Source organism: Corvus kubaryi, unplaced genomic scaffold, assembly GCF_017639235.1.
Source record: "Corvus kubaryi isolate FWS band 111438036 unplaced genomic scaffold, C.kubaryi_AGA036_p1.0 37354, whole genome shotgun sequence".
Lineage (NCBI taxonomy): Eukaryota > Metazoa > Chordata > Aves > Passeriformes > Corvidae > Corvus > Corvus kubaryi.
The window spans coordinates 17355181-17380500 of NW_024581116.1; the positions used below are offsets into that span (position 1 = coordinate 17355181).

General features: G+C 34.9%; 1 protein-coding gene across 1 annotated transcript in view; it reads right to left on the reverse strand.

The window, feature by feature from the left end:
* The window catches only part of SNTG2 (syntrophin gamma 2), a 193383-nt gene that overhangs the window by 87486 nt on the left and 80577 nt on the right, over positions 1-25320 (reverse strand). The window contains exons 7-9 of the mRNA XM_042032748.1: positions 17516-17559; positions 17365-17406; positions 272-359 (exon numbers count right to left, since the gene is read on the reverse strand). Of these exons, the coding sequence (XP_041888682.1) occupies positions 272-359; positions 17365-17406; positions 17516-17559 (174 nt within the window). The remainder of the gene's footprint in view (positions 1-271; positions 360-17364; positions 17407-17515; positions 17560-25320) is intronic.

Sequence of the window (25320 nt, forward strand, 5' to 3'; positions counted from 1 at the left end):
AAGCTTCTATTGCAAAACTTTCAGATATCACACATGATTGTACTGCGTTTTAATGATTTTTTTCAGCTTTATTTTAACTAAATTATAAATAAGCAGCAAGGGAGTATGCATTAGACTGTTATATGTTAAATAGTAAACTAGACAGATAATTTTCTATTTCTTCCTGTAAAGCACTCAAGGATTGAATTTCTATTTCTGTCACTGTCAGTTTGTTACAAGAATACTGCAAAGAGGAAAACAAATTACTCCTAATTCACTAATTTCCTCTTACCTAATGGGAGCTTTAAAAATGATGGAGCTTCCCTGAGGTATTGAACTGTGATGGTAACTTCATCGCCAGCGTTTCGCAGTAGGTGTACCTGTCAGTGTGACAAATAACAGCTACTTTAAACCAAAGAACCATCAGTCATGGAAAGCACATTACTTACAATGAAATCAACATTCCTGTTGATCTATAATAAACTCAGTGTAAACATTTCTGACTTCTTAAAGTAGAATAGCTTGAGGATCAAGCCACACCAACAACAGAAAAGAGTAGGCAAGACAGTGGAACAACCTTAATAAATAATTTGCCGGGCAACCTGATATTACATACCAGCTGAACACAACTTCCACTAGCTGATTTTATAAAACTGACATAGGGTAGTAGAGTGTGTATACAAACAGCAAGACACATGGAAATATATTAATACATCGTACACATCTTGATCTTAAGTATTTGGTTTGATTGCTTTGGGTAACAAATTAAGCACACTTTTGTGTTTCAAATATAGTCTCAGGTTTTGTGTCTTTATTGTCTGTAAGCATTTATTAACCAAAAGGGAACATGCACACACACACGCACGTGTATAGACATGTTTTAAACCATCAGAATTCACTCTGGGGCATAGCACACTACTACGTAAAGTGGTTTTTTAAATGCAGAACTACAAATAACATCTCTGATGGAACTCATTTCCTACTGCAGGGCAGAGGTATTCCCCAGTTTCATATCCATGACTCTCAGGAAACAGGTACTGCATTTGGTTTGCATGTGGCTTGTACAGACAGGGTCTGCATCCCTGATCCAGTTTGTCAGAAATAGATGCTACAGCTTGTGGCCTCTAATCTGAGCACAACCAGAGTATTCGTGTATCAAGCAGAAAAGTAACTAACTGCAGCAAACTAATCAATACAGATGCATTTAATGGTAAATGTATTTGGAGGAAGCTTGTGGCTGTTTTGTTTCAGACTACTGTTTTGGCACAATGCCATACTGGCCAACATCATGAGATGCAGAATTACCTCAAACATTTTAAGTTTTCCACTTGTGTACCTAAAATAATGCTTACACCAGAGACTGATGTATTCACTTACATGAAAACATCAAGCTTATGTCTGATGGAAACTAAGAACCCTTTTTTCTTCCACCCCCATCCCCCCCAGCTCAATCTGCTTTTAAATTATTTACTATGAAAAATAAAACAGCTAGTGCTACCTACTCAGGCCCAGAAATCTGAGTGTTGTGCTTTTGTGGACGATTGACTAGAAGAGAACCTGAGGTCTCATTGTGGGAAAAAACACTGTGGAGAAAAATATTAATGTCCTGGGGTGATGTTATGAAGCCGCTTTATTCCTTAACCGCCCGCTCAATGCCCAAGGACGCTGTGCCTTTTCAATGGACCCGGGGGCGGGGCCGGAGCCACGGACCCGAGGGGGCGGTTGAACGGCTCAGCTCAAAGGCTCAGGGGCTCCAGGGCCTGGGCAGGGGCTCGGGGAGGCTCGGGAGGGAGTGCGCCAGGAGCACTGTGCTGTTTTTTGGGTTTCTTTTGTGTTCCAGCTAGCTGGGAAAAGGTTCTGTCGGTTTTTTTTCTTGTTCTTTTTTCCCTTCCCTCCCCTTGCCTCACTGCCTTCCTTCCCTCCTCGCTGGTCCGGGGGTCTGTGGGGGTGGCCCTGACAGGCCTGCGGGGTGGCTCCGGCTGGTCCGAGCCCGGGTGTCTGTTCCCTCTCTGGGAATTTGTTGTATTTTGAGGGGTTTTTTTATCCTTTTCTACCCTGTTTTGTGTGTTAATAAACAGTTTGGTTTATTTTTCCCACTTTCACTCCTTGTGACCCATTTGTCTCATTGACGGAGGAAAAGGGGAGCAACACTCATTCCAGAGTGTTTCCTCCTGAAGTTTTGTCTCAAAAACTGATACAATTATGATCACTGATTTCTGACTAAACCATTTGAAGATGATCAAAACAGGGTAGCCAAGAAAAACAGTGTTGCAAACTTCGCATGCTTCTTTAAGGTCAAAAAAAGTATGATAGGGTTGTAAAGCAAACCAATGTGTCTTAGATTCTAAGGTGCAAGAAAACTATGTCTCCTGAAATCCTCTGCCCCTTATTTCCTGCAGTATTTTAGACATTATTTATTACTCAATAAACACTGAAGATGATTGGCAGCTCTGCTAGTCTCACTCTACTGTTACAAAATAGGACACCCAATATATTCCCTTCCAAATTAAAAAAGTCAGAAAGTATCAGGGCAGGGAGAATTCACAGTTGACAAAAAAATACAAGATCCTGTTACCCAATGCTGCTGTACCTGTAATACCATTTTACTTTTCCTTGCATGGTAAATCTATTAGAAATGCCAACTTTAGTTTATAATCAGTATGGAAAGCACAGTGTTTTGCAAAATTAAATAGAAAATTCAAAACCAACAAATTTAAAATGTAGTCATGATACTGTCCTGATATATGTAACGGGAAGAAACATAAACCAAAAAAATCAATACTGAGAACTCATTTTCTGTTGCCTTTTAAAATAAGCCAAAAAAGTGAAGTACTTTAATTTTAACTTTGGAATGAAAGAAAGAATTTTAATTTCTTAATTGGTATAAACATGCTTTCAAACACAGAAGAAAAACTATGTTTCCTCTTAATTAAGCTAAGAATGTTTGCACACAAAGATTTATATTTTTCAAGCGATGAGAAGAGACAGCATGACAGACATATTGCCTAATGTACTTTTGGAAGGCATTAGTCAAATTTTATGAAGAGAAATTAAATCCACAAAGTGCTGGAACAAAACAAAGCAGTAGACTAGAAACTGTTGAAGAGTATGAGATTTCATTTTTTATTTCAAATTGTATTTTGAAAAGGAAAGAACTCTAATATTAATGATTTGGCTTAGAATTTCCAAGCAGTAGTACCTTAAACAACATTCACACTGTATCATACTCTCCTAAAGCTGCTTAGTATTCTTCGGGTAGTGCCTGAAGAGGTCAGAGTGTTGAACCTCACATACTAACAAAAACTAAATCAATTTCAGTGTTCACAAGAAGGTCTTAACAGTCAGAAGGTCACTAAATAGTGCACTGTTCTGTGATGTTCAAGCTTCTGCAAAAGACCACTAAGTCTGAAAAAGACAAATCTCGTGTCTTTGGCGTAACATTCAGTGTTACAATGTTGCCTTACTGTAGTTATAATACAAAACGAGGATTGCAGAAGTGAGTGGGTTTTGGTGGTTTTTTACAAGGTTGATTAAATGTATTTACTGCAGCTAACTCTGTGTGTGTGTGTGTGTATGTGTGTGTGTGCATGTGTGTGTGTGCATCCATGCACTTACTCGTGTTCATCTGCATAAAGGAAAGAAGGGCTTCATCTGAAATGCTTGCTTTTCATACTGGCTCCAGTTTGCACGTTTTGCATCCCTCTAAGTGTGTTTATCAATTCAGGGTTTATTACGCTTATCTTTCTCACATGCATTTCTCAAGAACAGAACAGAGACAATGTTACAAATATAAATAGGAGATTCTATATCTCACTTGGCTAACTACAGTAGAGAGTCTGCACAGAAAAATATGACTCATATTTTAGGAGAACCTAATGACCTTTGTCGTCTCATTTTTACTGTCAACACCCAATTACGGGAAATGCTATATGCCTTTAAGCAGATGAGCCAACGGCACAATTCATAGATGCTGTGCATTCTTTTTAAATTCTGGTGGCTTGTATTTACTGTGAATTGCTCTAAATCTTCAAACATACCTGAACATCAATATTCACACTGCTCAGAGATTTAGACAAGGTTTTGGCTGTTTGAAACAGGTTCTGTCTTATTAAGAACTGTAATAGCAATTAAAATTGCAAAGGAGAATATTTTTGATGACCGTATGGCCTTTTAGCCAATATCTATTCTGCGTGCAGAAGTCACATCATTTCACTTTGGTCACATAAAGATTCAACTCTAAAGGATTTGCTAATATCTTTTCTAGAAAACAGTAAAGATCTTAGGATACAAAGAAATTCTCATCCACAGATAGGTATCTCTAAATATGTAGAGTCTGGATGATAACCTTACACTTCAAACATATGAAGTTATCTTGCATCTATTGAAGAATATTTAAGATTAAGTACCTAACTCAGACTAAAAGTCTGAAGGAAAAATTCTGAAGTAAAAGGATGTGAATCACCCGATGAATGCCTGAGCTTGAGGTACAAGCATTTCACAAATAAAACACTTGAAATTCACACGACGTGCAAGTCTTGGACGTGACAAGTACCTGGATGGAAGGTTGTGTACAAGCCTGCAATAGAGCAGGCAAACAACCGAGATGTGGTAAAATATATGAAGAATTAGACCATAACAAAGAATAGTAAAAAAAAGACATCTAGAGAACTAAAAGTTTTTAAAAATCTTTAAATCTTCAGAAAGAACGATAGCATGTAACACTTAAAATGCCTCCTAGGCAAAAGTATACCTGGAAGGACTTCAGGAAACTTGGCAGTTTCAGCTCAATGCATATTCACAGGGCTGAAAAATCTGGTATTGTACCTATATGTCTAGGAGAAGGCAAGGAAGATGTGTGATAAACAGACACCTCGCAGTACAAGTAGACTTTAAAATGACAGTAGAAACAAAATGGCTTTAAAAAAAGTTTGTAAAATTAAAGTTGGATTATTATTGGAAGGTCATGAACCAGAGTTAAGTTAGTTTAAGAAACAATGATTTCTTGATACTTGTCTCTTTTCCAATGGTCAAATATGGAGTAGTTTCAAATAAATTCTTTTGATTCTTCTCTTCCTTAGCTTTGCACTATTCAATGAGAAATAATGTCTTTCTAAATGCTTAGCTGGCTAATCCTAAGCAAGCATTTGTGTCTGAACAATTTATACAAATATGCTAGGAAAAATGACAGTCAATGCCGCTTATGGAAATTTTCACAGATTTAAACTAAACTGCAACTTCTCTTAGTTTACTCAACTCTTGCTTTTCTCTAATTTCTGCCTATAAATACAGATAGATTCAGTATCAATTTAAACAAATAATGCTGCTTCTGTATGATATAATTACCAGGCATTATGGACAAAAAAAGAAATTATTTAAATTTTTTTTTTCATTATTGTGTACATTAATTTTCTATTTAATTACACACTCCAGTGTGTAATTAGCATTGTGCCAACAATGCTTGCAAAACTATCTGGAATATGAAAGACACTGATACATACTGTGTATCAGAAAATAAATTTTGAGTCAACTCGGCTGTTCCCTGAAGCAATGAAAGTTTAAATAAATTCTCTTAAGGATAACTATTACCTGAAGCATGGAGACCCATTCCTGAGAAAGTAACTTTGCCATTTTCAAAAAAATCCCAAGAATATCAGAGCATTATGGGGACTTCTCTCTGGAAATGCAGGTCAGTCTCAACTGTGATCAATGTGCTATAAACGAAAAGAGTTTAAAGCCACAAAACTCAAAATTAAATAACCAGCAATAGTTTTATTGCTTATCTACTGTTATGCAATACTTGTAAAAAGAAAGAATTGTCTCAGGTATCAAAAAACTCACAACAGACTGATGCACATATCTGACTACATATGACTGGAAAAGCGTATGGTAAAGTGGAATCAGTATCCATGGAATTGCAAACATTTCTGTCCCAAATGAAGCCCTTTCCAAGCAAAGAAATTGGAGCAGCCTAACCCTGCAGGTTCATATTCTTCAAATATATTTAAACATCTTTCTAGATGTTAGTTAAGTGGTTGAGTTTATATGAACTCAAATGAGCACAGATTGAGCTAAAAAGATTAAATGCAGTTTTTCTTGTAGCCATTACTGTTACATTTTTCTTTTGTTGTTTGCTTGTATTTGTAACATACCTGCAGGGTTCTCAGAAACAGATTTTATTTGACCTGAAGTTTCTGAGGAGGGAGGTAGCAGCCAAAAACCCCTGCCATCATCTAATGGCAATGGTGTAAGATTACGATGAAAATAACATCAGCTGAAGGACGGGCAATATTTAATGAAGGCTGTCTTGTGCTACTGAGTGTACAAACAAAACCAGAAGGTTTTGAAGGTGTCAAACCCAGCAGGTCATATGCTGCATTCTCTGATTTAGAAACTGTTAATAATTTGGATAAATTTCCTCCTTTTCTCACAACAAACTTTTCCACAATGATCCCTTTGTTCTACATCTTCTAGCCTCATCTAGACTTAATACAGGACTAAATATAGGAAGCACCAAGATCTGCTTTTTGTTGCCTACACATTCACTGCTGAAGTACAAGCTAGAACACCTATGGACTGCTCAGTTCAATGGATTGCCCTGCAGTTTGGATCAGCCATAAAATTTATTTATAATCACTCATATGTTCATCCTCTCAGACTTAAAGAACTGGGGCACCTAGAAAACAGAAAACATTCCTCTTTTACTAAACTCCCTACAGCATGTAGATAAACATAAAACCATAACAGGAATACCTATGGATAAAGTTCAGCAGTATTTCACAGTAGGAGTACCCCTCTGTGTTTGTCCCTAATGCTTTTGTTTTCCTAATTCCCCAGGCATGAAAGTGCTACTATCACCACAAACCAGCAGATCATCTGCAATATTCAGCACACATCAGAGGGAAATCTGTTTTAGGCAAAGTCCCGTATCTGAAACTTCTGCATACTGTCTCAGGACCATAATCTATGATTCCTTGTAATTTTGCTACTGTATAGGCTAATATTTCTTCAGCACCGATCACTATAAAGTATATTCCTTTATTCAATACTAAAAATTTTCTGTACTGGAAAAAAATGTGCTATTTGATAAGGGGAATATCATTCAAATCCCATTGTCAGATTACAATCTTCTGACTTAGTTTCTCTTCCCTCAGAGTACTGATCACATCTAGAGCCATAACTGTTTAATTACAGGGCTATACTTTCTATATTAGACTTTTTTTTGTATTAGGCTTTTTTGCTGTCTAATATTATATCAGACAAAAAGCAACACCAAACACCCTTTTGATTTCCTAATCCAGTTCTGGATTACTTTTGATGCAATGTGCTAGCTTATTTGCCATTTGAAGTGTATGAATGCACTCCTGCTCTATGAGTGTTTTGTCTGCTCTCTACAATAAGGAACAAGAGCAGGTATTATTATTCATCCTCAATTCAGCAGCTAAACAAATGAGTCTGTAATATTGGTGATACCTATAAGACCCATTCACTTATTTAGATCACACTCCCATTAAGTCAATAACTTTTTGAAGAGAAATAATACTTATGTATGACTTACACAGTGATCTCAAAGGAGTTAATTTCTCTTGTGATCAGAAATACACCCATTTTATTAATGGGTTAATTTTATGTGGTTGTAAGGCCTCTATATAACTTATATTTCCCTTTCCATTTCAAAAAAAATCTTAAAAAATACAAAATAACTGAGTTTCACTTATGTAAACAGCCTAAGTCTAATCTTTCACAAATATTTATTTAATTAATCTATTCAGAATCACCAGGGTGTACACTAACTCTTTATTAGCTTGCAGCTGTGTTGTGTTCATAACACTGAGCTAGAGCGTACAGCACTTCAAAGTTCTTTATACCCTGATGAAACACTGAGGGTCACATAATATAAGGCAGTAAATTAATGAAAAGCACAAAACATTGTTTCAAAAGGAAAAGGAAGGTGTAAGAGAGATAAATGAGATGGAGATGATACTGCTTCAGAGAAGTTAGCTTAGCCAGAGTGGAAACCGAGCAGAGTGACTAAAAATGAAGAGATAGACTAGTTTGGGCAGAGGATATAAGGATCAAAGGAAGCAGGAGTGGATAGGTCTTCATAATGATTATCAAGGACAACAAGGGACATAATACAATATTGTTCTTCAAGCTACAAAGTAATTTCTTTTCTTACCAGCCCTTTTAAAGACATCCCCCCCCACCCCGCTGACTTACCCACAGATAGCTTACACCCTTTTGTTTTTATTCCAAGTCTGTTTTTTGTTTACATATTTAACCTACCTCCATGGTACTCAGTTTTGTACAGGTTGGAGGAGGAGAAGATGAAATAAAGTGTACCTCTATTTATGACTTAAGTGGCTGGTGTAATTTCTTATAAATCCTTTGTAGGTCTTTCAACATTTATTAATGAAATAAATAAAAATTTTAAAGGGTTAAAAGACACTGGGTTGGTTTTATTTGTTTGTTTGTTTGTTTTTTCAATTGCTTTTGTGCTCAAAGAATTTGCACATTGTAAATGCCCATAATGCCAGTGTGCTTTCTGCTTCTATAACGCAGGGAATTAAGTGCCTGTGAAATGATGGAGGTAAAATAGTAGTACTGCAATATGAACTACTTATTTTGGATGCTTTCTTAACATATTTAGAGCTTGAAAAAAAGTTGATTTCCACAATTAAATTTAAAAAGTTGTGTAATATTTTGAAGGGTACATTTTACACAGATACTTACGTTACTCCATTTTTTAAAAATCTTTCTCTGAAATTTTGTTCTCTCCTACAAAAACACAGTAAAGGTGCAAATGGACACAAACTGAAATGGCAAAATCATGTTTTAAAGCATGTGAGTTTTATCATTTGCATGTGAAAGACACTGGAGACAAAAGTATTCTGTAACTTGTTTCTTAGTGAGGAATGATGCCAGATACATTCAGTGAGGAAATAACCACACTTCTTAGAGCATCTGGAAACAATGAGGATGAATTGTACATTCCACAAAGGTTTAAAGTTATACTAAAATTTGATGATTTTGTGTAGCTTTATTTTTATGCAATACTGGGTTACAGAATACTTATGGCAAATTAGCACCTGGAGAAATGAAATTAAATTTAGATAGTTTTCATCCAAGCAAGGTGAAAAACACTTTTTAATTATTTGTCTCACTGTCATGATAACTCCTGTTATTCTGTGACTAACTCTCCACAAAAATAGCTCAGGAAAATTCTATAGGGAAACTGAAATAAAACTATGTGCAGCAAATGTCACATATTAGCATTCTTGCTATTGATGTTTGTTTCTGCCCACATACATAGCAGCAGCAAATTTTCTGAAGTACACAGTAAGTTAATGAAAGTGACTACACTAAACTTGTTAATAAATGGTGCTCAGTAAAAGAGTTTGCTCCCTTCTCTCAGTTCCTGCTTCAGGTCTGATGCATGCAGCTGTCCTGAAGATATACATTCAGCATTAACAGGTATTTGCTGTCCACATAATAGATGACTAAAGCATTCTTCTAGAAGTGACTGAGGCAATGACAAAGGAACACACTGAGAACTACTACCAAGATAAAGTTAAGACAGTAAAATCTTGAAAAGCTTGATATCTTTTCTTTGGTCTGTAGTCCTATAAATATATTAAAATGCATTAACTAAACATAAACTTCGTTAATTTTTCATATGTAAAGAGCTCATCAATGAAAACTTATTTATAGAAATGATGCAGTTTGTTGAACAGCTGTGTGTCAAAAATGCATTGTGCTTGAAAGTAACCTACAAATGGTTCCAAAGCTATATGTTTACTTTGGCTGATTCCAAATGTAAATCTCCCAATAATAAAGAAAGCAAGAGGTCAGTCTGAGATCATTTCAGCAAGCTCCCTGTCAATAATATTTATGGGTGATGGGTTCTACCCATGTTGTTTCTGTTCACATGTCTTTGTGTAATTACAGACACTCTCTTAGTCTGGAGCACATCAAAACATGATGCCACTCAAGATACCCTTGCACCATGCCCCAAATTCTCCATTTAAAGAAAATGGTAACAGCACCATATTGGGAAGACAATACATGTAATCACAAACTAGTGGAAGTTCCTTACACAGAAACTAGTCATAGAAAAATTGCTATGTAAAACCATCTAAATTTCTTTTTGAAGATCTAATGACAATGTAGGTCAGAGTTGGAAATTAGCTAGAGTGAGAAAAGTACAAGATGCTAAAGGTTTTGGCTTTGTTCTTTACAAACACCTTTTCTCTTCAAAAGATTAAAAGCCTTTCACATAAAAAGACTGGAAAAAATAAAGGAATATTCATTGGATAGCCATAAGGATGGATCCACTTAAATTATGCTGAAACACAGTCCTGCCAAGCTGCTCTAGAGAGATATCCACCATTTTCCCCCTTCCTCTCTCTTCAGCCATCATGAACGGAGAGGATTTGGAGAAGGGAAGTGGTAATGTCAAGGCTGTGAAAGTATGTACCTTGATTTTATTTCCTTTACAAGTTTTGATTAATGAAGCTCTCTAAAACTATATACATGAAAAGGAAAACAACTTTAACTCTAAATTAGTGAACTCTGGTTGTTTGGGGTTTTTATTACTTTTTAAAAATATATTTTAATTTAACAATCACTTGCACGAGATCAGGGAAAGCACCAGGAAAAGCCCTTTCAGTCACTGGAACAGATGTTCTAAGCTTCCCTACTGCTCTTCCTTTTCCTTCCTCTCCGACATGTTCCTGGGATTTGCTTGTCGCCCCTCTGGAAGCACAATGACTACTTTGTTTGATTATTCTATTTCGTATTTCTTTAGGTTTCCTGTGACAAAACATACACTCTAACAAAAATTTACACACGTGTCTCTACATGCTCAATAGAACTTTTAGGGATTGTTTTCTTATTTCTACTCTACTGCAACTGCATTGCTTGAATATATGACAATTCCTGGAAACAGTGTGATATTGAGGTGATTTAAAACACTACTAATAAGTTTCTGTGCAATACCACACACTTATTTTTAACTTCCACTCATACAGTAAAATGTAACTGCAGCTAAACTTTGCAGTACTCTATGTAGACTATTTCAGAAAGTGTCTTAAATTTTATTTAGTTTTTGTCAACTGTTCATTTTTAAAATGCTTTTTTAGTAGCATACACCTTTTCTTTCAGTGTGTCTAAAAAAAATGAATAGTAGGAACAGATTGCTTTTGCTAGAGTTTGTGAGTGTGGAAGCAAGGGATAGGGAATAAAGAAGCTCAACATCATTTAGATGAAAATTATTTCTAATATCACTTTTAAACTTTCAACAGAAATAGATCACTATAATCTAAACAATCTAAACAAACAAAAGCAATCTAAATAATCTAAAAGCAAACTCTGGAAATTACTGAGAAAATGGGAGAGCCAGGCAGCTGAAGAAAGAAAGGTTTCCTGACATGCAAAGGAATCACCCAATCTTCATATGATGTGAGAAAAACTCAGTTACTGGTTCTTCTGGATCTGGTAGAATTACCCTTCCAATTTTAAGAGAATATTTCTTCTATGCTGAGAAAACAAAAAAATTTGCAGTACATTCTAACTAACTAACTATTCAATTAAACCATGCAAAGAATTGGTAACAGTACTGTGAAGTTTCATCTTGGCACCATTAACATAGATCTCCAAGAAATGAAACATGCTGTTTGTCTATGTAGAAAAATATTCATTTTTCCTTCATTTAAGTGGTCAAACTCTCATTTTATACTTGTCATACTTGAATTACACTGTTCATTTTGACTTCTTAACATCTTTTCTGCTGGGTGAAAAAGCACGTTCCAGCTGAAAAACTTCCCCCATCAAAACTGCAGAAATTCAAGGAGTAACTTGAAGAGTCAGTCTTGGGTCAGAAATATGTGGAGGTCTGTAAGGGTATCGATACATGTTAGTGTTGCTCCTACCTGGGCAATCTAGCTAAACAAAAATTTCCTTGAACTTTGGTCTGTACTGTTGATTATCTCTAGCAGTAATCTTAAGTTTTTAAACCTTCTGTGTATATCAAATAAAACCTTTATTTAGAATTTCTCTAAATGTCATACTATTGTTGCCTCAAGTACTACTGAATTGCATATTCAAATATTAACAAGTGTTTTAACAAACAGAACATAACACTGCAATTTTAACACTGGAAATACATATATTAATTTTTTTGAAGATTAATGATTTTAATAACAGCATAAATCAATAAAATCTTCTAATTAACATTACTATAAGATATTACTACAGAGTAAAATTTGTAAATCAAAAGAACTTAGTTTTGCTACTTCTCAAGCATCTGACAAGATATTTTATAATTATTTTTATGATTTTATTTTATTAATCCATCACTCTAGCTCTATTTTTTTATTATTTTATTCATTTTGATATATTTCTTGAGTAGTTAAGCATTATGTGCCTATTCTAGCTATGTATTTTCCAGTTTTTTTCTATTCGATCTCTTTCCACCATTTGGAACTGAATTCCAGAAGACCATGCAGAGAACTTCAATTCCAAAATAGCTAATGCAAAATGGATGATAGATTAAAGGACAAATGAAAATAAAATCTCAGTATCTCAATGAAGATAAACAATTTTCAGGTTCAATCCTTGTATCTCAATCAGCCTAGTGAAGAACAAGTTCATCACTGCCTGCCAGAAATGCCAATGCCACATTAAATAGCATTACAGTAAGCGTCTGAAGTATTAAAGATTTAAAACAATTAATAACTATTGGCTAAAAACTATTTAAATTCTGAAAATCTAAAATTATTCCCACTGAATGGATTCTCTGTTTTAATAGATAGTAATTAGTTTATTTAGCAATGTCCTTCTGTGAGACTATTCATAAATAAATGTTTCCAAGTACTTTCCTGGATCAGCAAGGAAAATTCCAAGGAGATTAAAATTTGTGTGTAATACTACAAACGTGTGAAACATATTAATTTACTATGAAATACATGAATAAGATATAGTAAGAAAAAAATAACATGCAACACCTAGTTTTCCATTTTGTATAACTAAACTCCCTCTCCTGCATTTTCTAGTTAATGGAAATAATCAGTTTATTAATCCTTGAAATAGGATTCATTTCATACAAACTTACATCTGAGCTAATCATAGATTCATTAAAAACAGACTACATGAGATTATGTAGAAACTTGTCCAATTTCCCCTTGAAAGACTCCAGTGATGATTTTTCGTCACATCACCTACGATTTGCTTATGGTGGAAACAAACAGGTACTTCTAGTGCATTTCATTCAGCACAGGGCAGTGCTCACCTCAGGGACTCGCAAAAAACTTTCTGAATCTTATTTTCCTCTTTCACTAAGTACAGGGAGAGAAAAGTACCCAGAACCACACCACAAAATGCCAAGAAGTGTTCTCAGCCTTGTGATTATCAGATGGGCCATGGAGGTGCTCAGAGGGCTGGAGCACCTCTCCTATGATGACAGGCTGAGGGAGCTGGGGTTGTTCAGCCTGAAGAAGACTCAGGGGCAGACCTTAGAGCACCTTCTGGACCTTAAAGAGAGTTGAAGTGGAACTTTTTACAAGAGAATGTAGTGATAGGACAAAGGAGAACAGTTTTAAACTCAAGGAGGGAGGTTTGGATTAGATATTAGGAAGAAATTCTTTACTGTGAAGTGGTGAGGCACTGGAGCAGGTTGCCAGAGAAACTGAGGATGGCCTATCCCTGAAGTGTTCAAAGGCCAGTTTGGACAGGGCTTTGAGCAACCTGGTCTACTGGAAGGTGTCCCTGCCCATGGCAGGGGTGTTGGAAGTAGAAGATCTTCAAGGTCCCTTCCGGCCCAGCCATGTCATGATCCTGTGATTCTATGAACCTGAAAAATACTGTTGAATCAGAAAACTGCCGTCTTGTGTTTAATTTCCTTTCACAGTTTATTGTGAATACCTTGAAAATTGAAGTCACAGCCAAAAGAACACCAAGTAGTACACCTTCTTTGTGAACTTTAACCAAAATACTCTTTATCTTTGCTTCCCTCTTTCTCTCCACTCAGATCTGACTGCTCCTTTTGTGTTATGCACGGAGACAACCCGATTAGCCATCACAGAGAGAAAACTAAATTTCCTCTCTGATATGCAATACAGAAACTATATTAATCTTTGAATTAAGATTTTCTGCATTCACACTCTCCACGCCAGTAGAATATTTCTAAAAATGAACTTAATTTTCAAGGAAAATAAATTATTTTCAATTTTTCACACTATTGTATTACCTACAGCAAAAGCAGCATCTTTCTTGGCACAGATTCTGAATTATTTATTCTATCCATATCCTTAGCTAGAACTAATATGTGATAGTAGCAGCTGTTGAAATAGTTGTCTTTTACAAGCAGCTTGAATAATTGTGGAGGAAAGCAAATTCTAGTATCAGAAGTGAAAAACAGGAGACACAGTTTGTTGTTAAATTGTTGCTGACAGAGTAGCTAATTGTTTGGCTTGCAGAGAAGTAATCACGTTTTAACACTGCTGAAGTTAAAGGGTCAAGAAACAAAACTACCTATTTGATACAATCAGGACCAGCTAACTACATAAACATCTCAGGAGGGAAAATGGAAGGTAGCAGACAGAACAAACTCTTCTCCTTTCCTAAAGTTCTCAGATTTTGTAGCCTTCTCTCCCAAGTATTAACCCCAATGGGTTTTAAGTCTTTAACTCCTGTGAGCAATATTGACATACAATTACGCTCAAGCTTCAATTTTGTAAAATAAAGGTTTTCTGAGTTTGTGCCAACTGAGTGCACCTCCTCACAATCTGCAAGGGTAAACAAGCAGACATTTTAAAATGGCAGAAAGTAAGAACAAACAGGGGAAAAAGTCTAAACAGCAAGGAATGCCATTGTGAAATAAACAAAATAAAAAACGGAAACAAAATTCTTGAAAACATTTGTTAGATTTACAATTTAAAAAATAAATTAATCAAACCACAACAAGACAAACAAACAGGAAAACCCCATCAGTTCAACATCAAAAAAAGCAAGAAATATATTTGCTTCTGCCCCTTAATGGCTTATCACTATGGCTGGACCAGTGGAGTAATTCAGAATCTCTACCTTTGCTAGCAGCATCGTTTTTAGCAGTATGTGGGTGGACTCCCATTCCCCCCACTGGCAGGATGGGAGAGAATAGGAAGAACAAAGCAAGAAAACCTTCATAAGAACGACAGTTTCACGATAAAGACAGTTTAGTAACTTAAGTAATGACAGAGGTAAAAAACAAAACAAGTGATGCAAAGGAAATCAGTCACGACCTCCTGATACCCATCCCTCCTCTGAGCAATGGCTGCTTACTCCAGAAAACACGTCCCACAATTTTTACTGCTGAGTATGATGTTATATGGTATGGAACATCCCTTTGGTCAGCTCAGGTCAGCTTTCCTGGCTGTATCCCCTTCCAACTTCTGGCCCATTCTCAGCCTACTCATTGAGAGGAGGAAAAAGTGAGGAAAAGAGAAAGCCTTGATGGCCTACAAGCACTGCTCAGCAATAACAGACACACTGGCGTGTTACTAATGTTGTTTTAGTCACAAACAAAAATACAACAGCATACTGGTTGCCACAAAGAAAATTAATGTAGTCTCAGCCTAGACCCAGTACACAGTCCCTTGTATCACACAGTACAATTCATAACCTTAAGTTAGCTGTTTGCAAAAGAGGCCTCCTGCACCCAGAATGCAAGCAGCAAGAAATGCCTTCAAACTGTATTGATGGATGATGTTTCAGAAGTCCCACTTTGAAGTAGATGACTGAATATGTAAGAGACCATGGTGCCAGATGCATACAGAACAAGCCAAAAGAATTACTCAATAACCTTTGACAGGCTCCCATTAAGTACTTTGCATTGTGTTAACAAGGTTGTGTAAACTTGAACCCAGAGTGAATTAAGAATACCCAAGCCTCATTGATGAGTGTTTTTTGAACAGGAGTGCTGGAGCACCTTTCATCTAACCTGAGTGACATTTAGAATACAGGGCATCCTTTACAGAGAGCGAAGATGTAAGTATGATTTTCTAAAAGTTAGATGAGTTCACCATCCTTAACATCCTGCTTTCTGGACATCCACCCATAATCACTGTATTACTATATTACTAGCTTAATGTGTTGTAACAAGCTTAATATGTTATATACCTCCATCAGTGGTGTTTCTGGTGCCCAAACCTCCTTTTTTAAAGCATTTCTTCCAAACTGCAAACCCACCATATTCAAATAAAGAGGACTTTATATCAACCATTATTTGAAAAAAAAGCAAAGACATAATTTTGATAAAATAAGAAATAATAAATCTTGAATTCTCTCAGGAGCTTTGGCAACAGCCCACCTCATCTCACAGAACCAGCTCCTTCCTTTACTACCTGACACATTTTTCTAACCCTATTCTGATCATAGTAACAGGCTGTGCTAGTAGCAAAGTCTCTTTGCAGATTTATCTCCAGGTGCATTGTGATCTCTTCTCCTTCTGGAGCTTCTTTCAGCCATATGACTTACTGTTGTTCCAGGAAATTTTGCTTAGTGCATCTACTGAATTCCCATGTACAGGGCAAGGATGCATTTCTCTCTCATTCCTCACCTCTGTTGTGTTACATTGGCAGTTCTGGAGCACTTGGTTTTTACAAACAATCCTCAAGGGAAGTAACTTACCATTTTGTGAGGAGTAACTTTCAGGAAGTTTAGGGGGTTTTGTGTGCAACAATACAAGCAGCAGGAGAGCAGTTCACCAATACACAATAGATCTGACCATGCTTTACTGAGATTGTAAGAGATTCAGCTTGATGGTATTACCCAGCACCAAGAAAAGGACTGCAAGATCATGCAGTTGCACTTTATCTTGACCTAGAGAGATCACCTTCAAGTAATAAATGCAAGTTTAGTTCCTTTGCCCATGTAATTTCTGCCTTGTTGATAAGACTGTCAAAGCCTATGTCATTTATGGTTGCTACAGATGCTATTCTGAGATACAGTTGTCAGTGAATCAACTGATAACTGCTAATAAACAGGCAACAGGGGGTAACAATGTTTTATCTATATGGCCTTGCACTGCACACCGGAAAAGCACTGCAAATTGAGTGAATGTGAACTGGCTTTGTCCTCATACAGTCAATCTGATAAATGAAACAAATCAGTAAAACCTGACCACTATTCAATAAATTATTTCAGGTTAGATCAAACACTGTAGTAAATTGTATTTCAAAATGGAATTAAATAACTGGAAAAATTTTAATAATCAAATATATGACAAACCTGATGATAGCACTGTCTTTATAGGAAAAAAGAGCAAATTCATTTGAAACAAGGCTAGAGACAGAACAGTTTGGACAAAAAATATTCTGTACACCAATAAAAAATCAAAGTGGAATGACTTACCACTTCTTCATGGGTAGCACTTTCTACATTTATACCATTAACCTAAAAACAGATATGATAGGGAGAAAATTATTTGTAATGTGAAGTTAGTTACTGAAATAAAAGCAACTATGAAACAAATGTCTGCTGAAAAAAGCAAATGTTTACTGACCTGTATTATTGCATCTCCTATAAATAACATTCCTGTCTGTTCAGCTGTGGGATTACAGAAGGAGTAGATTTTAATTGATAGTAGTACTGAAAAAAATGCTATATTTTCTTCCAGCAATTGGTTTAACACACTGTTTGTAATCTTCAGTTGAAACTGATTTGGTTGTGAAAATACAAGGCACAGCAATCAGTATTCATCTAACAAAGATAATAGATTCCCAGCAATTTTGAACAAATTAAGAGAGCTACTTTCCTTGCATAAAGAACTTGTTTAGTATGGATTACAAATGTCAATTCTCACTAATGAAGGATTTAATTAAATTATGTGGAAAATGTGATTCACACTTTTCATTATTCTTCCACAAAAGGGAAAAAGGAGTTTCTGAAACTCTTTAGCAATTCCTTTCCCCCTGAACAAATTTACAGGGACTGCTGTAATCAAAGAGGTTGTGACTGGAATTTAATACCATTCTTTAACAAGAAGTTTGAGTTAGTTTTGTCCCTAAGAATAACATTATTCCAATCTGCAATTTGCATGTTTCCTGCCTTACAGAGTTAATGGGAATAACGTTATGAGATTCCAGATAATTCTCGATAGATACAAACAACGACATTTTTGAGGTCTATTCTCTAACTTTCAAATTTTAAACTTTTTTTTTGGTTGGAATTTGAGGATGTTTACCTCATGAAATGTATCACTTAATTAAAAGTAAGGTTATTATCCTGCAAAGACTGATAGTATTAAAGAAGGCTTATTAGTCTTATACATGATCTTTAAGGTCACAGCTTGAGGCTTAGAAGAATGCAATCAATGTTAACAGAGACAGTATTATGAGAAATGGAAATAGAAGTAAAAAAGAAAGAAAAACTGCATAGAGAATTCAGGATTTCTGCAATTCAGGTGTTGCTACTGCAAATGTACCTTTGTTACAAAACAGCACTTTTTTAAAAATAATTTTTTCATCACTCTCTTGGCGGATAAAAAATAATAGATCGTTATTCAATACTAAAGAAATATTTCACTATTTATTTTAAACATCATGCTACTTCAGTTGCACTGAAGGTCTTTACTCCACTTCTCATCCTACTTTGTATTTAAAAATATGCATGAAATTTGTAATAGCTGGTTTAGAAAAGACATCTATGTACAGAAATTTAACTGAATTAAAGCAGTTCAAAACCATCACAAAGTAATCTGAAGTAGCCTGTACATATATTGCTAGAGGTGCTTAACATTAGCTTGGGCATCTCAATACTAAACTTCTATTTGAGATGTCAGTAATACATACACTAATAGTGAAAAATGTGAACAATTTTCTGTAAGAGGTGAAAACAGAAAAATGTAGGGCAAGAAAGCAAAGCATAATGAACCAGAAAATGTTTGTGTGAAAGTGGAGATCCTGATGGAAGAGTGCATGATGAAGATTTGTGGGCAGGTAGGAATGTACTACCACTCTCCTGGATCCTCATCTATCTGTGATCCACTGCATAATGACACAACAGCACAGTTGTGCAACACTAAGTCTTCTGAGAAAACTGCTCAGTTGTAACAAATGTTATAATAAAATATATAGACTAGTATTCATGCAAAAAAGGCAAGACTAAATTCTAGACACAGGTAAAATTCTTGAAACAGCACTATTTAACAGCACAAGGCTTGAAGGAAAAGCAGGGATATGAAAAGGTATAAAACCTCAAGGAAGAAAACTGGGTAAATGGAGGATTGTAACTTGGCAGCACAGAAGAAAATTCCCTTCCAGGGAGCAGTGGAAGCTGAACCTTTCCCATGGGACTGTTGACTGCCAGGTCAAGCAAAGACCCATTGCTCATTCCACAGGGGTGATGAATACTGCAATATCCCCAGCCGCATCATGTGCATTAGCCAATAAATTTTACAGTTTAAGAGCACAGAGCAATTACATCCTGCTTGCAGGGTCTCAAAAAGCAATCAAGTCTGTCCACATAAGTAAATGAGAGAAGGAGCATTATTTGGTCAATACCAAACACTCTACAAACTGAAACAAGCAGAGCTTTTGGGACAATCAGAGAATTTTCTCTAGAAGTGCATTATGCTGCATACTAAACCAATAATCTGGATACCAGCTGATGCCATCATGGGTATGCTTGCATGCCTGTGATGAAACACTTTGGGTTTAGCCAACGGTCTAGAATTTAAAATCAATGATGACTAATAAAAAATACATTTTCCAAAAATCAAATTGTAGGGGGTGTGTCACTACAATGCATAATTTACAATATAGTTTACAAGTATATTAGAAATAAAGTGACTGGAAAAACTCTTTGGATACAAAAAGTCAGTCCTGTTTCTCCAAGGCATATTTTAAACCTGAAGACAAGACATCTATTGATATTTTCATGAAGTCACATTCTCTCTACATGACAAAAATATTAAGTAAAATCTTCCGGGCTATGTGAAACTCTTTCTCCCCCTGGTAACATCCTCATGTACAAAGGTGCTTATGAAAGGCTGCTCTAAGTTATCAGGTACTATGTGAAAAATGCAGCAATACTAAAACCAAAATACTTGAAAAAGAGCTTTGGGCTACCAGGGAGCATATAACCTTATTCACCGAAACAATAAACACAACTTTTGCAGAATCCAATTTACCTCTTGAAGTTTTATTTGAAATAATATTTTAGTAGAACTGAATTGAACGTGTACAGAAAAAAGACTAAAAAGAAAATAAGCACAAAGTACTGATAAGCAGAGACATACCAGGCTGTAAAAGAAAATGAGGCATGTTACAATAAATAGTGCTACATCACCTTTACTCTTCATCTTAATTATCTCTAAAAAGGTTTAATGCTGATTAAATGCTGTACATTGATTAAATTCAAAAGTAATACTAAATGGAAGAAAGCAGGAGGGAAACCTAAAAGGGCTTATGATGAAATAATGGTAAGAAAATAATCATTAAAAAAATGGATATCTAATTTTTGAGAATATTAGATTTGAAAAACTTTCCCAAATGTACATGATCCATCATTCTAATCTTTACAAAAAAAAAAAACCTTGGACAGAGCCATGAACTATTAAAAATTCTTTTGCACTCAGTGAGAAGGGGAAAGAATCAGTAATTCTAGCTTTGCTCTGCTTACTTTTCTATCCACTAGGGCTGTATCAACTTTTCCAAAATTTGCTAGGTAGTGAAATGGTAAATTTACTGAACAGAGTCTTGGGAAATTCTTATTTACAACTAGGTAATTGATGCACATCTCTATGCAGATTTGAGTCTGTAGATAACCTGATGTCTATATTTTTCAAGATTGCTTACAACACATATTTTCATTAAATTTTTTTTGAATTCCTGAATCACATGAGAAACATACAAGGTACTATGTCTTATGACAAGAAGTGCTGCTTAAAGCACACAATGAGCTGCACTGACTTCATGGGCCTTTCAACTCACAAGCTTAACATTAAATATATGCAAAAGTATTTAATTGCATAAAGAAAATCTAAAGGAATAGTTAAAAAACTAGATGAAAGAAAAAGACTGGAAAAATTAGTATTAAGGATGCAAAAGACTAACATATCCAGATGTATTTTTCCCTCCTCTTCCGTGAACTGGACATAACTACACTCATGACTGTAAAGATACACCTGCTTCAAGCAAGACCTTTAATCTGTGATTTAAAACACAACTATACTAACTCAATTATTGAAAACTACCTTGTTAGGGAAGTTTTTAACACCGAACATACTCTTAATAGGACTTGTTTAAATTTAATTTCTTTGTTTAAAAAAAAAAACAACCGAAACTTTCCACATTTCTATTTTTCACCGTAAAGCTTCCTTACCTTAGTTTCCTTTCTCCTCTTTATTTGTGTCTCACTTATCATGTAAGGAAAAGCTGTAAATCACTCAATAATACAATGTGTTTAATCAAACACCTGTTTCATTATTCTCATGTGCCATGTTTCCCACACTGAATCAAGTGACAGATGGCAAACTGAGTCCCCTCTCCACTTTTCCTCAGTGCCTGTGGAGCAAGCACTAAGAGAACATCATGATCCTAAAAATCCTGTATCTACCCATGAAGAAGTCACTTCTAGATCTAAGCACAGACAAGCCTGAAGCACTGAAGCTCAACATGTTGTAAGAATCAATGCAATCTGAGAAACAGAATGAGTGAGAGAGAAAGGTACTGGACACAGGGGTGGGCAAAGACTGGACATAGCAGGACATGTTTTTCAACAGGAAAATATTACAGAGCAGAATATGGTATGAGGATAGGTGTTTGATACTGGCTTTGTTCTTTCACCTTCTCCTTTTAGATGACCTCAGCAAAAAAGACAGGTTTTCAAAACATACTGTTCACTAGAAGCTTCTACTGATAAAAGCATTTTTCTGTCAATGCCTAGAATTGAATACAATCTGAAAAGAAAATTACTGTAACAGCAAATTTCTAGTACTTTTCACTGCAAACTATTAATGGGACAAACTTACCTTTATTAAAAACAAATAAAAATTGTGTTATATTTTATGAATACCAAAAAGTAAAATGAGTAAGATGTATAAGGGCAGTTAGGAATCCAAAGAGCATACCAATGGGCATTAAGGGACCTTAACCTTAAAACCAAAATCTGTTTAGTCTGTGCCATAATTTTTAAAAGGCAGATGCTATTACAACTGTTTTCTGAGGCTAATTTCAAAATAACAGTTTGGTACTATTGCCTAACCTATGTTACAGCCAAAATTTGATAAGTTTTTTCTGAGGTAGGGACAATGGTTGCTTATATACCCAAACTGAGAAGACTAGAATCTGGAGTAGTCTTTGGCATGACATTCTCTTTAATTAAATGTGCTTTGGAGGTCAGCTGAAAAAAGTATTATAGTTTGGTTCTAATTCTACCCACCCAACTCTTAGCAGTAACCAAAGCAAAAATTATTTAAGGGCTTTCCAATGGTTTTCTGATTGCAAACAAGTTTTTATCATGAGTTACATTTCTAGTCTGTAACCTGATGTGTAAAAAGTACCAGCATACACTGTGATTAAATTGATTTCAGACCTACTTTAGGAAACAAAAGGAGAAAAATTCAGAATTCCAGGTATTTGTGTGTCTTGATGGAAGATTCTTAAACCAAACCTAATGGCAATGTGATTCTTGTAAGTGTTTCCAAACTTGCTGATGTTGCAGCAGAGAGAGTGCACGGGAAGAGTTATCATGATAAATTCTAGAGAAAAATGCTTGCCATTTTACATTCAGTTCTTGATCACTTGACTTTGCCTTTATAGAAAACCATCAATTATCAAAGTAAAGAAACAAAATTGGAGCATTAATTACTTTAATTTTAAAGTAATTACTTTAAAATAATTTACTTAAAGTAATTACTTTAAAATTTTACCTTTTTAAGAAAAGTCATGACCACTAAGATGTGACTATAATAAAAGCAAGGCAAAGTTTTTTAAGATGTATTTTCAGAAAATTTGAAAGTGTTATATTACTATTGCCATTTATTACTTGGGATATTTACCTAACCACAGTTCTTGAGTCTGAAAACAAAACCAAAAATATTCACATATTTTACATGAACAGAATTCAGAAGTATGTAGCAATAATTAAGAAAAGCAATAGTTATAACTATGAATGGGTTATAACTATGAATAAGTTATATTTTGTTCATAAAATAAGTTTTACTAGTCAAGCACAGCTGGGACTCATTTAAAAGTCAGTGAAAAGCTATTTAAAATTGCAAAAATGTAGTATTTCTAGAAATTTTAGAAAGCAGTTTTAGAAGCTCTATGAGTATAATCAATCTAAACTTGATAATATTTCCAGAGTTGAACAGTTGGGCTTGATGATCTTAGAGGTCTTTTCCTTAAAAGTTCTAAGATTTTATGAATTATTATAGTATTTTCCAGGTAAAAATATTTGTGTGCATCTTAAAATTAATTAAGTACTAAACTGTTAATAAATTGACAAAGGAATGTAGTACAAGGTAAAGGAAGATGAATCTCATCACACAGTTGCAATATTCTAAAGTATAAGGTTTGCACTAATAGACATATGCTTAAAATCACATGTAAAAGATTTTCTGAGCTGAATAAAACAAGTTATTATTAGGTAACATTATATAAGGAAATAAATTATAATCTGGCATCTTCAATAGTTTTTTCCTAAATGTGCAACTCAGTTTCCATTAATTTCTATTATATTATGACAAAGTTTTAAATGATGTAGAGGTGATGGTGATACCTGAAAAACAAACTTGAAGACTCAGAGGGGATGCCCAAAGCAGCAGAAATACAAGCTTAAATTGAGCTTATAAAGAAAAGATGTAGTTCCTAAAATAGCCTAAAAAGTCTTTAGTTCAGAAATCAGTAAGGGAAAGATAAGAATAGTGAAGAGATGAAAAATATAATTTTTCTGAAATTGCCAAAGGATGTGCGGTGGTTTGGATCTTATTAAATTTCTCAAATTTAATTCCATGTGACATTATCACCAAGTGGAAGTTCTTTTCATTTGCTCCTTCCATCAAATATTCTGTATGATTCTTGACTGCTTCAGCCCCAAAATAATCTGCATGAGTTTTACTCTGAGTTTAATTAGCATGTTTCAATGCAATGGAAACCTTTGATACAGCTGAATGACATGATCTGTCTAGCTGCTTGCTTCTCCAGTTTCAGCACCGAAGCACTGTAGTGAAAGCTTGCTCCAAATCCAAAGTCCAAAATACCATGCACCTGCACAGGGACATCAGTTCTCTCCTGAACACATTATCTGAAAGCATACTAGTTCTCCAATTTCTCTGCACAGAATAATTGTCATTAACATTTTTTTTTTAACCTGGAATGTAGGGATAAAAATTCAAGTGATAATTTTAAGTGCTATTTCATTAGATTTCTGCATTTCATAAGGGAACTACATTGTCAATCAGAGGTAGGTGAGTGGAAGAAAGAACAGAAACTGTACATGTCAGTGGCATCCTAAGGTCACAGTTCATTCACTCAACTGCTACTTGGAACAGATAACAAGTAAAAAGATACAGTGTATTTTTACCACCTTCCTCTATTTAGTTTACGGTTGCAGAATGATAGGTCCGCTGAAATTGTAAATAACATTTTTTATGTTTTATACCTACCTTTTTTTTGTTCATAAACTTCAAAATGCACCTTCCAATGAGAATTTTCATCATAAAACCCTATAGAACTGAAATACAATTTTCATATACATTTTGCATTTATGTTAAAGTTATTAAACAAAAATAATTATCTTTTATTGAAAGTTGATCTTCTTCACAAGCATGAGGAAGAATTTGATCATTAGTATGCTCTTTGAATACCATTTCTTTGTACACTTAACAGAAAAGCATTATTCATTATTAAGAACTTAATATACACATTTTTAGACACACATACATATATATGTATAAATATATAAAACTTCATTTTGGGAAAGTACAAAACCAACTGCCTAAATCTAGAGTTGGAAAGTTAATTCATTGCTTATGTTTTTCAGCCAAACCAAAGAATAAAAACAAATTTCAAAGTGGCCTAAAATGAGAATGCTTTGGTTTACCCTGAAAAATGACTTCTGGATTCATCAAGCTCTTAAATATTACTTTAAAAAATCCCCCAAAAAATCTGAAACAAAATTTCTAAGTGAAAGTTCCAAATATTTCATTCCAAATTGTCTTCTGTCCAGGAAATACTTATGAATAATTTTAATGCATAAAAAATGCATTTCAGTGAAATAATTAAAACATTGCCATATTTTAAAAAATTACTAAATTTGATTTTAAGTTTATACCTGGTCAGTTAAATAAACACTTAAAAATTA